The sequence below is a fragment of the Suricata suricatta genome, chromosome 3, assembly GCF_006229205.1.
Source record: "Suricata suricatta isolate VVHF042 chromosome 3, meerkat_22Aug2017_6uvM2_HiC, whole genome shotgun sequence".
NCBI classification, from domain to species: domain Eukaryota; kingdom Metazoa; phylum Chordata; class Mammalia; order Carnivora; family Herpestidae; genus Suricata; species Suricata suricatta.
Window position 1 is genome coordinate 61,561,751 of NC_043702.1, and position 14,827 is coordinate 61,576,577.

The window sequence follows — 14,827 nt, forward strand, 5'->3', positions numbered from 1 at the left end:
TTTATATTTAGGGCATTAAGAATGTGTTATTATTTTTATTGCTGTAATCTGTTATGGTTCTGACTTTTGATACCTTTTTGATAGAAAATATACTTTGGTACGCTAGGCTTCTGGACTGGTGGGCTTGCTGACCCCTCACCAGTGACGGTGTTGTCTAAAGCGGAGGGTGGCAGATGGCAAGCCTTCCTTGACTGTCCCGGAGAGAGCATCACGGTGTTTGGAACAATTAATTCATCATCATGGGAAAGCTCACCAGGAAAAGAGATGTTTATAAAGCCAGAATTTGTCTTACATAAAATAATGGTACTTTTTTTCTTTCTCCTTTTAGATTTTGGGGTAAGTGCATTCTTAGCAACAGGGGGTGATGTTACCCGGAATAAAGTAAGAAAAACATTTGTTGGTACGCCGTGTTGGATGGCCCCTGAAGTCATGGAGCAGGTAAAAAATAAATAAGTAAAAAATTAACAAATGATGTTTTGTATCATTAAATACACTAAAATTCCATTCAAATCATTCATTCTACTAGAATGTGTCATGTAACTCTGATTTAATTCCTCATTGCTGGGCCTTAGCAAAGCAATATTATCGAAGTGGCACATAAATGCTGTAGACTCCTGACATGTCATGGGCTTCATGATGTGTGACCTGCCAATTGTATAATTGTGTTTTTTCTGGGTTCTTTTCTTAGGTGAGAGGCTATGACTTCAAGGCCGACATGTGGAGCTTTGGAATAACTGCCATTGAATTAGCTACCGGAGCAGCGCCTTATCACAAATACCCTCCTATGAAAGTAATTACTATTGGAAATAATGTGATGGGCTTGAAATAGGATTTAATGGAATCAGTTCTGTAATTTTTTTAAACACAGTCATTTTTCTCTTAGACCAGAGGAGAATTAATGGAGAAATGCAGCCAAGTTAAATGTCCGATGTTCTCAGTGGACAAAATAGGACAAAAGTGGTACAGTTCCCGGCTCTGAAGCTCGCTTTGACGTTAGCACAGAGCTCCGAAGAGTGTGACCGGATTGGTGGGTGGAGGTTGAGAACTGTGACACATGCCGGTCATTACCCCCTCGGACCGCAGAATGCCCAGACCCCCAAGGAAAACCTAAAAATAGATTAGTGATATAATCTTTGCGGATAGATTTTCTCAAACGACCTGTAACATTTCACGACAGTGCTCACACTGTCGTATTGGTGATTCATCTGAAATAAGTGAGCCCAGTGTTTTTAGGCAGTAACCTTCATCTGGATACTGTTTTCAGACTTCCGTTACTCTTAACTGGCCTACATCATTATTTCACTCAGTTCTGAGATGGTAAATCAGGGCTGATTTACCCGATTAGATTTTATTTGGGGGCTCAAATAGTTGAGTGGGAATGATGAAAGTATTTTACAGAGAGTACTATCTGTATTTGTTTCAACTTCTTCCTAGGAAAATACTGGGAAAATTTAGGAGGATAAAAAAAGACGATAAGAATTAAATAATTTTACCGATTAAAAAGTTAATACATTCTTACTGGACAAAATTTGGAAGTCCAAATAAGAATAAAGAAGAGAATAATCATTCATAATCTCATCAACCACAGACAATCCCTGTTAAGGTTTTAGTGTAGTTAATTACATTACTCTTTTCTCTGTATACATATTTTTAACATACTTAAGATTAGGGTGTGTGTGTGCATACATACCTGCTTTTGTTAGCAGAAAATTTAAAGTTGAGATGTAATTGAAATGACCTTCCAGAGAAAAAGCGCTAAAGCGACTCTGAGGACTTTTACTTCCCTCCGGTTTTTCTGTATTATTTTTTCTTATTTCTTGTTTCCTTTCTTTCCCCACTCCTTCGTGTTTCCCACCCGGCTCCAAAATCACATTGCTGATCCCAGCCTGCCGTGCTGTCCTGTGGGGCTCTGCTTGGACTTCACAGCTCTCCCACTTTTTTCTGTTTGCTGTTTTCCTCCACAAACAATAAATTGTCACTGTAATCCTTCATCTATTCATACTTCTGAAACTGAGAGGAGTCTTGGCATGTATAACATTTGTATAAATTAAGACTAATTTATGCATTAATGAGGTTTACTCCTTTTAGAGGTCAATAGTTTACTATAAATTCTACTCTTTTTTAAGGCAAGTAATTTTGATGTTAGTATGAACAAATGGAATTTTAATCTTTTTGCTTTGAAGCTGTATTTCGATTTGGTTTTGTCCCCCTCCAAAAGCAGCGTGGCCTTTTGCTCTGGTTATGGTTTTTAGTAACTCATATTCTGGCTGTCTTTCAGTGTCTTACTGTCTCAATTTGGCCAAGCCTTTAAGCAATATTCTGTAGGTTTTCTCAGTTTAAAAAAAAAAAAAGAGAGAGAAAAGGAAATCATGTGTTACTTCTGGGACGTTGTGGATTTATTTTTAGGGTTGGCAGTGTGTTAACAGAAGGCTTGAGTACGGGGTGAGGGGGGGGTCCTTACTTGTGAATGACCTGTGCACGTGAACTGTGGCTCTGCGCACCCCCCACCCCCACCCCAGCAGCAGAAGCCCAGCCAGAGCCCCAGCCCTCCCTAAGCCTGTGCTGGAGCTATGGTGCTCCTCTGGGCCGTGTGAGAGCCGGTTCCCAGAAGCTCTGTCCTGGCCGCTCTGGGAGATCATTCTTAACACACAGAACAGATTTTGTAAGTTCTGTCAATGGAATAACAAAAAGGTGAAAGGGCACACTGAGCAGATTTGCAAAGGGAAATGAATATTTTCAGTCTGCACTTTCTGGAAGGTTAAAATCATGGGAAAGCATGTTTGTACCTAAATCAAGGATGGTCTTTGTAAGAGATTAAAGACTAAACTGTAGCAGTTGCTGTACTGAGATTGTCTTGGTGTTTGTTTCTGCTGCAGGTGTTAATGTTGACTTTGCAGAATGATCCACCCACTTTAGAAACAGGAGTGGAGGATAAGGAAATGATGAAAAAGTACGGCAAGTCCTTTAGGAAATTACTTTCCCTGTGTCTTCAGAAAGATCCTTCTAAAAGGTATGTCAAACTTCGTGAATGAGTTAATGACCTGGTTTGAATCACGACAAAGCGTGGTTTGTGCATGGGGAAAGGCTGTGAGGACACCTGAAAGGTACTGCTAGTTCAAGGGAAATCCTGCTCCAGCCCTTGGTTCCCAACCTGTTAGTGGAAGACAGGGCGGGTCCAAGAGGGAAAGAAGTGAGTGAGGATGAAGGAGAGGCAGAGGAAAAATTTTAGTGTTCATAAGATTCACTGTGTTTGTTAGGTGTGGGCCCTGTCATCAAAGGAAATGAAATAAAACAGAAATCAAAAGAAATTGGCAGTGGTACACTCAGAAGCTGAGTTAATATTCTGCACTGTGTAGGTTGAGCTGACCTCTCAGGATTTGAATATCCTGCTAGCTCCAGTCTAAACCAGGCAGAGCTATTGAATTTTGCATGAGCTTCCTTTTACTTGCAGAACAAGTTGTGCTGTTTAAAAGATTATCAGTAAAGAAGATTAAGATTTTTGCATTAGAAACATTAATCATATAAACAGAAGCAAATGGTTTGAAATCACCGTTAGTGTTTCCTCTTTACTCTTGGGTTATTGCCCTGCTTGGTAGAGTGTCTGTTTCTGAGTTTATTTCTTCCTACTTAATTTCTGTGACTTTGAAATATCCTGGCCAGTGATAATACAGCTCCGTGTCTTTTATCACTTACAGAAGAAAGTGACGTGAGCCCCAGACATGAGCCCCACAGGCCTTGGCCTGGGTAGAGTCCCTTTGCAGAGCTAGGTTGTGTGTGGCACCCTCCTCACACACAGTCAGCCTGGACTACAGACCTAGAGAGACCTCTGAGGACTTACTGGCCACCTCTTCCACCCAAGGATTCGATTTGATACTTAGACTTGAAAATGTAAATACTGGCTTCTCTCCGGAAGCTTTCTGCTTCAGGGAAGGACCTTTTAGGCTGAGGGATTCCTGTATTCTTAAATCCTTTATGAAACTTCAGTGTTTTTTTTTGTTTGTTTGTTTGTTTGTTTTTATCTTTGCACAGTACTCTATTGTTTGAGTAGGAAACCCTTCTCTAGATTAAATATAATTCCCATTATTTTACCCATTCTTCATAGCTGCTGTCTTCATCCCTTTACATTTTGCTGAATTTGCCTTGAATCTTTTCTTTATCAGTCACCATTCTCATGGAGATCGGTCTAAAGACTGTTTGCCATTAAGAATCTTGAAATTATTTATTGTTACAGGGATAGCTGTTTTATCACACCATAGGCTATTTTTGCTTCAACATCTTAGTTGCCCTTTCTATTTGATTTGTAGGGCTTGTTTCTCCTCTGAAGTTATACTGATCTTTCATTGAGCTCACTTCTTCACTCTCCTGTTAGGCGAGAATGCTCTTAGATTCTAATTTTGTTCTGCCACACTTGTTTGTCTTCCCTTTGTATTTGGTGTCCTCTCCACACATAAATGTTTGCCATCACCAAGGAAACAGTTCAACCCTCCAAAGCCCAATCAGAGAAGTACCTGTCTTCCCAGTTAGTCCTGCCTTACTACAAATGGTCTTTGTGATTCTCAAACTGGTTGAGACCCCACCTAGTGGTGATGATGTGTAATGCCACCCAATTCCAGTCCTGGAAAAAATACTGTAGGGTAGAATTGCTGGAATACTTAATGATACAACAATAGATTTCTTTCGGAGGTATGTAACTTAGAATACATTTGATTAAATTGTTATACATTATATTTAATGAGCCATCTTTTTTTCTTAATTATCTTGAAAGTCTTCCCAGGTGTTAAATATATCATATGAGCTCAAGTATCAGGTTCTCCCTGCCCCACCCCTGCCAAAAAAAAAAAAAAAAGAAAAATTTACAATTAGAGCTTTGCACCATATATTTGAATTCTTACAAAGTCTTTCCCTCAGGGTGCGCTTTCTTAGGAACTTACTGATTTACAAAGTATTAATAGTTTAAGAACTTCTTTTAGATATTTTCTTTATAACACAATCTAATCTCACTGCTGTGCAGTTGTCCTCTGTAACAAACAGAGAGTGTCAGTGGTGCACCAGCTACTTAGGGGACTCTTCTTTTTTTTTAAATTGAAGTATACAGTGTTATATTAGTTTCCAGCGTACAATATAGTGATTCAACAACTCTATGCTCAGTGCTCATCACAATAAATGTACTTAGTCTCCTTCACCTCTTTTACCCATCTCTACACCCACCTCCCCTCTGACAACCAGCAGTTTGTTCTCTTTAAGACTCTGTTTTATTTGTTTTTCTTGTTTTGCTTCTTAAATTCCACGTATGCGTGAAATCATATGGTTATTTGTCATTCTCTGACTTATTTCACTCAGCGTTATACCCTCTTAGTCTCCATCCATATTGTTGCAAATGGCAAAATCTCATTCTTCTTTATAGCCGAGTAGTATTCCATTGTATTCATACACCACATCTTCTTCATCCATTCATCTATCAGTGGACATGTGAGTTGCTTCCCTATCTTGGCTACTGTAAATAATGCTGCAATAAACATAGGGGTGCATGTATCTTTTTGAATTAGTGTTTTCTTTGGGTAAATACCTAGCAGTAGAATTACTGGATTATAGGGTAGTTCTATTTTTAAGTTTTTGAGGAACCACCATACTGTTTTCCACTGTGGCTACACCAATTTGCATTCCCGTTAACAGTGTGTGAGGGTTCCTTTTTCTTCACATCCTCTCAAACATTCTTTTCTTACCTTTTGACTAGTCATTCTGACTGGTGTAAGGTGATATTTCATTGTGGTTTTTAAAAAGTTTAATTTATTTTTTCAAGTAAATTCTCCCCCAACATGGGGCTCAAACTCACAACCCTGGGATCAAGAGTCGCATGCTCTACCAATTCAACCATGCAGGCTCCTCTTTCATTGTGGTTTTGATTTGGAGTCCAATAGTGATGAGTGAGGTTGAACGTCTTTTCATATATCTGTTGGTCGTCTGTATGTCTTAGCTGGGAAAGTGTCTACTCAGCCCTCTGCCCATTTCTTAATAGCAGCTTCTCAGGTGATTCTTTTTTTTTTTTTTTTTTTTTTTTAATGACATGAATGTGGGAAGTTTTGAGGAAAAAAGATTCATGAAAGATGAGCATGGAAATAAAATTGTTGAATTATTTACATAGGATGCAGTTGTAAATATGTTTATTACTAAGTAAGTAAACATTTAATTGCTACACCAATCTGAAAGGAACCATGACTATTTCCTGTCTTCTCTGCCTTTGCTTATGTTATCCAAAGGCTCTTCCTTTTCCTCTGTATTCCTCACACCCTCCTTTAACACTGACTTGAAAGTCTCCATCTTCTTAGAGTTAGGTAAATCTAGGTGAGATTCCTAGCTCTACTTTATCATCATCTACATGACTTAATTTCGTCTTCTGTAAAATGGGCCTAATAACATCTACTTCATAAGATTATCATGGGGATGGACTATGATAATTCATTTGAGGATAACACAGTGCCTCGGGGTTCCCAGGTATTCAGGAAATTGGGATTGCTTTTTGCCATTTGCTGTTTTCTTCCTGACTAATTGGAGTTATTACAACTCTTAGTTTTCCTACAGTATGTTGACGATAGGTCTCTTGTAGAAGTTAACACACTATGTACATTTATTGATTTACACATCTAATTTCCTCATAAACTTGTAAGTTTTTTAGAAGGATAATCTGTGTTATTTATCTGTATGTCTTTCCACAGTGTCAGGTCTGTATTACATATTTGATATTTCTTGAGCAACTGGAGTTAGCTGGGAGCTTGCAATTTGGGAATGACTTGGACTCATTGACAAGTGTTTCCGAAACAAACCAGACTCATATGGGTTGAGGACTAAATGCCAGAGTTTTGATAATTTTTATTGATTTTGCATATAGATCATCTATCTAAAAGTAGTTGATAAGTACCAAAACCCTGGTCTTGTTGAGTTCCTTTTTTTTTTTTTTTAAAGTTTTTATTATTTTGAGATGGAGAGAGTGAGAGCAAGAACATGCACGAATGGGGGAGGGGCAGAGAGAGAGAATCCCTAGCAGGTTCTTTACTGTCAGCTCAGAGCTTGATGTGGGGCTCAAACCCATGAACCATGCGATGATTACCTGAGCCAAAACCTAGAGTTGGATGCTTAACTGACTGAGCCACCCAGGCGCCCCATGCTGAGTACTTTTTGGCCACAGATAGAAACCTGTCACAGGGGAACAGTGACTAGGACAGATTCAGTTCTATGCAGGAGCCCTCAGGCTAGCTGAGAATCAGCTGTGTTTTCTGCCAACCTTGAGAGCTCATGGAACTTTCCTAGTAAAAGAGAGCCTGGATGTTGGGGCTGTTTGTCTCATCCAAACCCCTGCTCTGCATTGGCATAGACTAAGAAGTGCTTATATTTGGATAGCAGAACATTTTGCTATTTCTTTAAAAATGAGTCTTAATCTTGTAGATTACATACCTCATATAGATGACAACTATAAAAAGAGCCAGTATTTTCTTTGAGCAACAAGAGGGTGGATATCACATGGATAATTTCATTAGAAGTGAATAAAACTTGAATATTTATTTTGTCAGGGGAGGGTAGGCTGAGACATGCAGCTCTGCCTGAGATGTTAGAAATTATAATGCACATTGTTAGAACTACTTAAACTGTATCATGATCATTCTGAATCCTTTGACAATCATTTTAAGACCCAATGGACTTGGGTTTATCCATATGTATTAACTGAATCCTTTAAGATGTTTTCTTCTGAGAATGTTGGTACTTGCAGACTACTGCATTGTTTTTAAGGATTTAAAATTGAATCCTCATTCACAGCCTGTACCATTATTTGGGTTGGTGGTATAGCATTTTAGCTTTCCTTGTAAAATAGTGTTTATATTTATATTACGTCGTATTGTTTGAAAATTGTTAGCAGCCATGTCAGACCTAACATGCTTGCAGAATTCTTTTTCTTACGTGGTACTCAGCTAAGAGGCAGGCAGCATTGATGGTTCCATATTAATCCTGTACTGGTAGTTGCTATATATCGCATAAAACTAAAACAAACACATAAGCAAACAAAACACAAAAATCCTAAAGTCAGATGGGCAGCATGTACCTTACCTTCTCTCATACTTTCTATTCTTTCTTCCTCCATCATTTTCCCATTCTTTCTAGTTCTGTTTTCCCATACTTTCTTATGGGGCTATCTTGGCACTTATATGATTCTACCCCCAAAGTTATAGACACTTGAGTAAATTTTAGCACACAAAGGACCTGCAATTTAGTTCTTCTCTGTATGGTGTAGACCTATTATTTTTTATGACCTGTATGACCTACTAACATAAATACTAAGCCTATACAAAAAAGAATGTGGCTCCTTCAGACCGTTTCTCATTTCTTATATGACTGAATGTATTCATTGATGAAGTTTAAGAATGGAGAATGCAGAGAAAGAAGATTTCTTTGTAGCACACTTTTCCCCTTTGCAGTTTTGGTCAGCATAGAAATGACTTTGCTGGGGAAGGGAAGGTATTTTCCCAGCCTGTCTCTCCAGATATGTCTGGCATTTCCTAGCCTTCTCTCTATGTTGGTCCTATACCTTACCCTTAGTTTGTAGAAGGAGGAGGCAAGTTGCAGAGGAGTGAGGGGAGCATGTGGCTCTCCACTTTGGGACCTCTGCTGTGCATGGACTTACCCCTTTCTGTTTTTGTTTGTTTGTTTGTTAGCATGAGTCTTATTTTCAATGCATCATTTTCCTGTTCCTTACTCTGTTGAACAGATGCTTAGAATTTGGTTGACTAAATTTGGCTTTAGAAGTTGTAGTTTCTGTGTTCAACTATCTAGTAGCATCACTTCTATTTTGTATTTGATTATGTTATAGAATTGAGCTGTAGTAGTTTTTTGGTTTGTGCTGGGCATTGGTGATATAAAAAATGAATACCGTCTAGTCCTTCATCTGAAAGGGCTTATAACCTAGTGAGGTGGAGGTGGGAGGACATAGGAACAGGTAATTACAGAACAGGAGTGTGTGGGTTGATTGATGTGTGAGCACGGAGTAGGGAGCAATGAATTCTACTTGTAGGAGCTGATAAAAGTATCTCTGAAGACAGTGACATTTAAATTGGTTCTTGACTGATGAACAAGGCCGTGCCAGTTGACTACAAATACTTTTGAAGCAAGAAAAGCAGCATGTGCTTTGTCATGAAAGAGCAGAAACCGGGTGGGAACGTCTGGGTAGCCAGAGGACAGAGTTCACCTGGAGTGCGGCGGGAAATGAGGATGGAGGCGCCAACGTCTTTCAGGCCCCTGAAGTCCGTAAGGATGGATAAGAATTGGGTTTTTACAGAAGCCATCTCGAGCAGGGGGGATGTTGGGCCAGAATGAAGAAGACAGAAGCAGCGGAGAAACTGGCTGGGGGGCTGTTGTAACTGAACTGACCAAAAGCGATCCTTGAGTCTCTTAATCATCTTGCTTTTCTTGGGTTCCTTTTCACTTAAAAAAGTTCACTCTAATGTATTTTGTATGCCCCTTGGTTTTTAAAAGTTGGTTTCATGTTATGAGGTGCCAAACACGACACCAAGTCTCAGCGTGGTGTGTAATGGTTGTTCTTAGGTTTTCTGTGCGGCCCTCCCCTTCCGCCACAGCTCCATTCTAGTGCTTGAATGCTCTGAAGTCCTTCTTACATTCTCGCTGCACACGCTAACTCTTATCTGCCAGGTTATAAGTTGCTGAAGGTAGTATGTGCGTCTGTCATATTCACTACAGTATGCCTAGCACCTAGCATGATACCTGACAAATAGTAGGTGCTTAATAAATATTTACAGGGAGGATGAAAGATGAATTTGGAGTAGCTGGAGGCCAGGCACATTGCCGATGATCAGTAAGAGTACACATTAAAATGACAGTCACAATTAAATCATGTAAAGTAGCAGAATCATTTTTTGTCCTGATGCCTTGTGTTGCAAGGTACAGGTTCCTGAATCTGGACAAGCTCACGGAGGAGGTGGGCCCACAAATGTCAGTTGTGGCCCACCTGTTGTGTGGACCTTTACTTACTGAAAGCAGTTAGCAGTTAACAGCTGTTTATTGCAGTGGTTGTGGTGATTCGGGGGTTCTCTGACAGGTACCTCTAGCCAGTGTTCCACTTGAAGCTAAGGAAAAGAGCAATAACAATTTAAGTAGAAGGTTTCTTTGCACAGAAATACAGTTCCTGGCCCCTGTAGACTTACAGTTTCCACAGCGATGCACTTAACAACGTTTCCTAGTTCTTACATATGCTTGGGTTCAGTCCCTGGAAACGTTTTAATGGAGATCCCTGTCGTCAGCAGTGGGTTCCAGTCTTTTCAAGTAGGAAGACTACCCTTCTCAACACAGTGCTGTTTGTACCTTAGGTAACCATGGCCCCAAAGAATCCCTCATAATATTCAGTAATGCTTCCCTTTCACCTCCCCAGTTTTTTTATTATGAAAAAATTTAAATACACAAAAAAGGTGAAAAAAATAGTACAGTGTTTGCTTCTGTAGCACCACCTGAAAGCAGTAGTCACAAACATTTTCTGTATCTGATGTATCTATCTACATTTTATTTGGTGAACGGTTTGAAAGTGGGTAACAGACTTTAACAGTGCAGCTGGCATTCGCTACACATAAAACTGTGTGCCTACATAACCACAGTACTTTTCTGCACCCAAGAAAATGACCAGTAATTCCCTAAAATCATGTTAATAACCTAGCCTATTCACATACTCTCTATTTCCAAATGTCTTTTGTTGCTTCTGTCCCTTCCCCTTCAAACACAGAATGTAGGCAAGGGTCCCCTGTGGCATTTGGTTTTGTTTAAGTCTCTTTTAATCTGGAACAGTCCCTCCCTTCTCTCCTTTTCCTTTATGACACTGACTTTTTGAGGAGATCAGGCTGGTTGTCTGGCTGATTGTCTTATATTCTAGATTTATTTGATTCTGGCTGCTTGTTTTAGAAGGAGCTATTGAGGAAGGAAGCTATTCTTTATGCAAGAATGCCATGTAATAAAAGAATGATAGAAGTAGAAAATCAGCATTCTGCCACCTTCTCGGAAATTATCATTTAAGACAAAGATGCTAAAACCATTAGGGGATGGAAAACTCCTTATAATGCCAAAGTGTTACCCAACAGAATGCTTGCCAGTTGCGCTGGTGAAAACATATCTTGACAATGAACAGGTCTCAGGCCCGGGGATCACTAGTTAAACTTAGCATCGTTCCCAGTTCGTGACTTAACCTAACATCATGTGCCTCTGATGTGCCGTGGGGAGAAGGCAATGGCGTCGTCTGTGAAGGATTCTTCCCCTAAATGCTCCATGCAATATAGTCAGATTTTTAGACCTAGCTTTTAGTTTATAGGAAATACAGGATAGAGAAACAAGTTAAATGACACCATGAGGAGACAGACCAATCCAGTATTTCTTTTTAAATAAACTTGCATTTTATGAATCACCCTCACGTTTACCTTCCCCCTGAGAACCAGTAGGGCGTGTACACTTCACTTAGTGGGCAAATAGATCCTGTCCACTTGTCGCAGACCCCTTGGAGTAACTGCTGCTCTTGGGGAATCTAGGACACTGTAGACTATAGTTTCTTTGACAAGGTCATATTGCAGCTTGCACGGCTTCTTAATAAAGATAGGAATTTAGCTCACAGACGTGTCAGTCTGCCACCTTTTAGAAATACTGAATTCACTTAGTTGAAGTGTAAGGATGAAGGATGGAAAATTGATCGTGCCCCAAATGTTTAACATACAACAGTTTATGTGTTTTGCAGTAGAGTATTTGGAAAGGACTGGAAAATCGACACTGTTTGATTTGGTGCCAGCTTATGATTAATTTATTTTCTGATTTTGCTATTCATGAAGCTGGTTTTCCAGAAATATTCTGGGATTCAGTTGTTTCATCAAGGCAGTGTATTTATTGAATGGCCATTGTTTCAACTCTAATTTATTATTGATCTTTCAGGCCCACAGCAGCAGAACTTTTAAAATGCAAATTCTTCCAGAAAGCCAAGGTAACATGCTTAAAATAACCCCACGTAAATCTGCTATTTTGAAATCACTATGAATTTCTGTGCATGCTATTTGGTGTTAAACTGCTGGGAATATTTGTTTTGCAGAACAGAGAGTACCTGATTGAGAAGCTGCTTACAAGAACACCAGACATAGCCCAAAGAGCCAAGAAGGTAAGCGTCACTAGTCTTTGTGACCCAGCAGCGGCTCCTCCCCACCCGGGCCAATGAAGCCCACAGACAAATAGGAAAAATGTTGCCACAAAATCAGGATGTGTTACTTGGAGGCTGTCTGATCAGCGATTCCTCGGATAGCTGCACTTTGCCTTTTGGGGATTTCCGGCTTGTTGTGAATGCATTTGTGGAAACAACGTGGAACTTGAATGATTTCACTTTTCCAGTTTTCAGCTTTGCTGAAAGAAGGTCGGAGGGGAGGGGATTGTGATGAGACGTGAACACTGGAGAGGTGAAAGATCCTTGAATATCTTTCCTTTGGGTTTTGTAGAAGAGGGGGCAGTCATTTTGAAGCAGTTTGAAATGATAAAAACAAAAACCAAAATCCAATTTTATTTACAGACTTAATGGTTATCTTGAGTGTCTGTGGGTATTGGTTCTTTCCTCATCAAAGACCCTGGCACCTCTTGTGGTTTATCTGATGTTGACTAAATTATGTTAATGATTACCTGAAAAACTACCCATTCTTGGTTTTAGGTTTTTTTAAATAGTGTGTTTGTGTGAGTGTATTTATTTACATATTTATCCAGAGTTTTATTTCTTTGTAATTACTGATTTCATTATGGTATGAAACCTAACAAAACCTTTGGTTTGGTTTAATTTGACTTTAAAATTATATTAGATTTTATAATTTAAAGTATTTGTAATCAGATTTAGAAAGGAAGGTTCCTGCACCCCTTCCTTTGTGGTTAATAGTTAGTTATAGGGGAAGCTGATACGAATCTGAGTTGCATGCTCTGAAGTAAGACTGGCAGACAGGTGTGCGATCCAGACTGCATCTCATCATGCTGAGGTGAAGTGACTCTGCCACATTCCAGACGTTGCCTTTTCTAAAGCATTCTGTACGAAGTGCATTTAGTGGACGCCTTAAAATTGTTTGCAACAGATTTAAAAATAGGTTTTAAGAAACAGCCGACTCAGAAAAAAAAAGAAGTGGGGGTGCCTGGGTAGCTCAGTTGGTTGAGTGCCTGACTCTTGATTTTGGCTCAGGTCATGATCCCAGGGTCGTGGGCTCGAGCCCCTTGTCAGGCTCCATGCTTAGCATGGAGCCTGCTTAGGATTCTCTTCCTCCCTCCCGCTTTCCCCCACCACCACCCTCCTCTGCTTGCATGCTTGCTTGCTTGCACACGTGCTTGCTCTCTCTCTCTCTCTCAAATAAAATAAATTTTGAAAAAGAAAAAAGAAATGGCCCACTCTGTGTACATGTGTGAGTGCCTCCCTGGGGCCAGCAGGATTCTGCCTGGAGTGTGGGATCCTAGCATGGGGCTTTAAAAATTTTTTTTTAAAGTTTACTTATTCATTTTGAGAGAGAGAGCATGCACACATGCACACACATGAGCAAGGGAGGGGCAGAGAGAGAGAGAGAGAGAATCTCAAGCTGACTCTGTCACCACAAAGCCCAGTGTGGGGCTTGAACCAATGTACTGTGAGATCAAGGATTGCCTGTTTAACTGACTGAGCCATGTAGGTGGTCCCAGCTTGAGGCTTTTGGTCAGGTATCTAAAGTGTTGGCCAGAGTTGAAAAAACTGTTAGGGAGCCGCTAGCTTGTTCAGTCTGCGTGGTACTCATGAAACATTTTGTTGGTCTCTGCTTGTTTCACTAGTTTTTTCTAGTTTCATCCTAGCTGTTCCCCCTAGAGGAGGTTTGCCTGGTGTATTTTCTCTCCAGAGCTTTATTTAGCCTCACACCCCCCAGCTCCTGTCATGCCCCCCCCGCCCCACCCCCACCTCTCAGGTGCAGTGTTTCCAGGTGGTCTCCCACCCCTCCCAAACCTAATCTTACTGTGTTCTGTGTGTGTGTCTGAGTCACCCGACCTGAGGACACGGGGGTTAGTTTTGTGTTTGAGACCCCCCTTCCCTGTCCCCCCGCCCAGGCCCTCCCCGAGGGGCTGTCACAATGCATGGAATGTTTTCCTCCTGGCTCCCACTGGCTGCCCGCATTCTCTTCCTCCTTTCTATTCCTTCTTAGGCACTACCACAAGATTCACTTCCTGACCATGTCTCTTCATTGCTTAAAAGTGGTTCCCAAATTCAAGACAACCCCAAGAGGACACAAATGAAAAATAAATTTACTGTCAAATAAAGGCCACCCTCCTCAGCCTTGAATTCATGGCACCCTTTCAACATCCATCCTCAAATTCTAACTCCAGCCCAAGTCAACCACTTACAGTTCTCACTCCGTCTACTTTCCTCACTAACCTATACTTTCCTTCAAGAGTCTGTCATTTTGAGAAAGTGAAGAAGCTCTCCAGGCTCTGGCTTTATTTTCTTTCTTTTTAAAGAAATATTTAAATTATTTATTAGAGGTTAGTGGGCTGTGCATTCTAGATCCTATTTTGCATTATATCCCAGTATGACTGCATTTTGGTTATTAGCTACACTCCTCTCCTTGCCCATAGGCTCCATGCACGTGTGCCGACCAGAACATTGATCACAGTGCATATCTTGCTCATATCAACTGCCTACAGAGGTTTGCTTGCTTAGTGAATAGATATGCTTGAGTGTACCAAGGAAAGGCCATTTAAAAAATTGTTATATTTGTATATTATTGAGACAGAAACAGAGCATGAGTGGGGGAGGGGCAGA

General features: G+C 40.3%; 1 protein-coding gene across 1 annotated transcript in view; it reads left to right on the forward strand.

The window, feature by feature from the left end:
- The window catches only part of STK39 (serine/threonine kinase 39), a gene marked incomplete at its 5' end in the record, with an annotated part of 389,113 nt that overhangs the window by 190,448 nt on the left and 183,838 nt on the right, over positions 1 to 14,827 (forward strand). Inside the window, 5 exons of the mRNA XM_029933312.1 lie at positions 329 to 438; positions 689 to 790; positions 2,877 to 3,010; positions 11,962 to 12,010; positions 12,116 to 12,181. Coding sequence (XP_029789172.1) covers positions 329 to 438; positions 689 to 790; positions 2,877 to 3,010; positions 11,962 to 12,010; positions 12,116 to 12,181 — 461 coding nt within the window. The remainder of the gene's footprint in view (positions 1 to 328; positions 439 to 688; positions 791 to 2,876; positions 3,011 to 11,961; positions 12,011 to 12,115; positions 12,182 to 14,827) is intronic.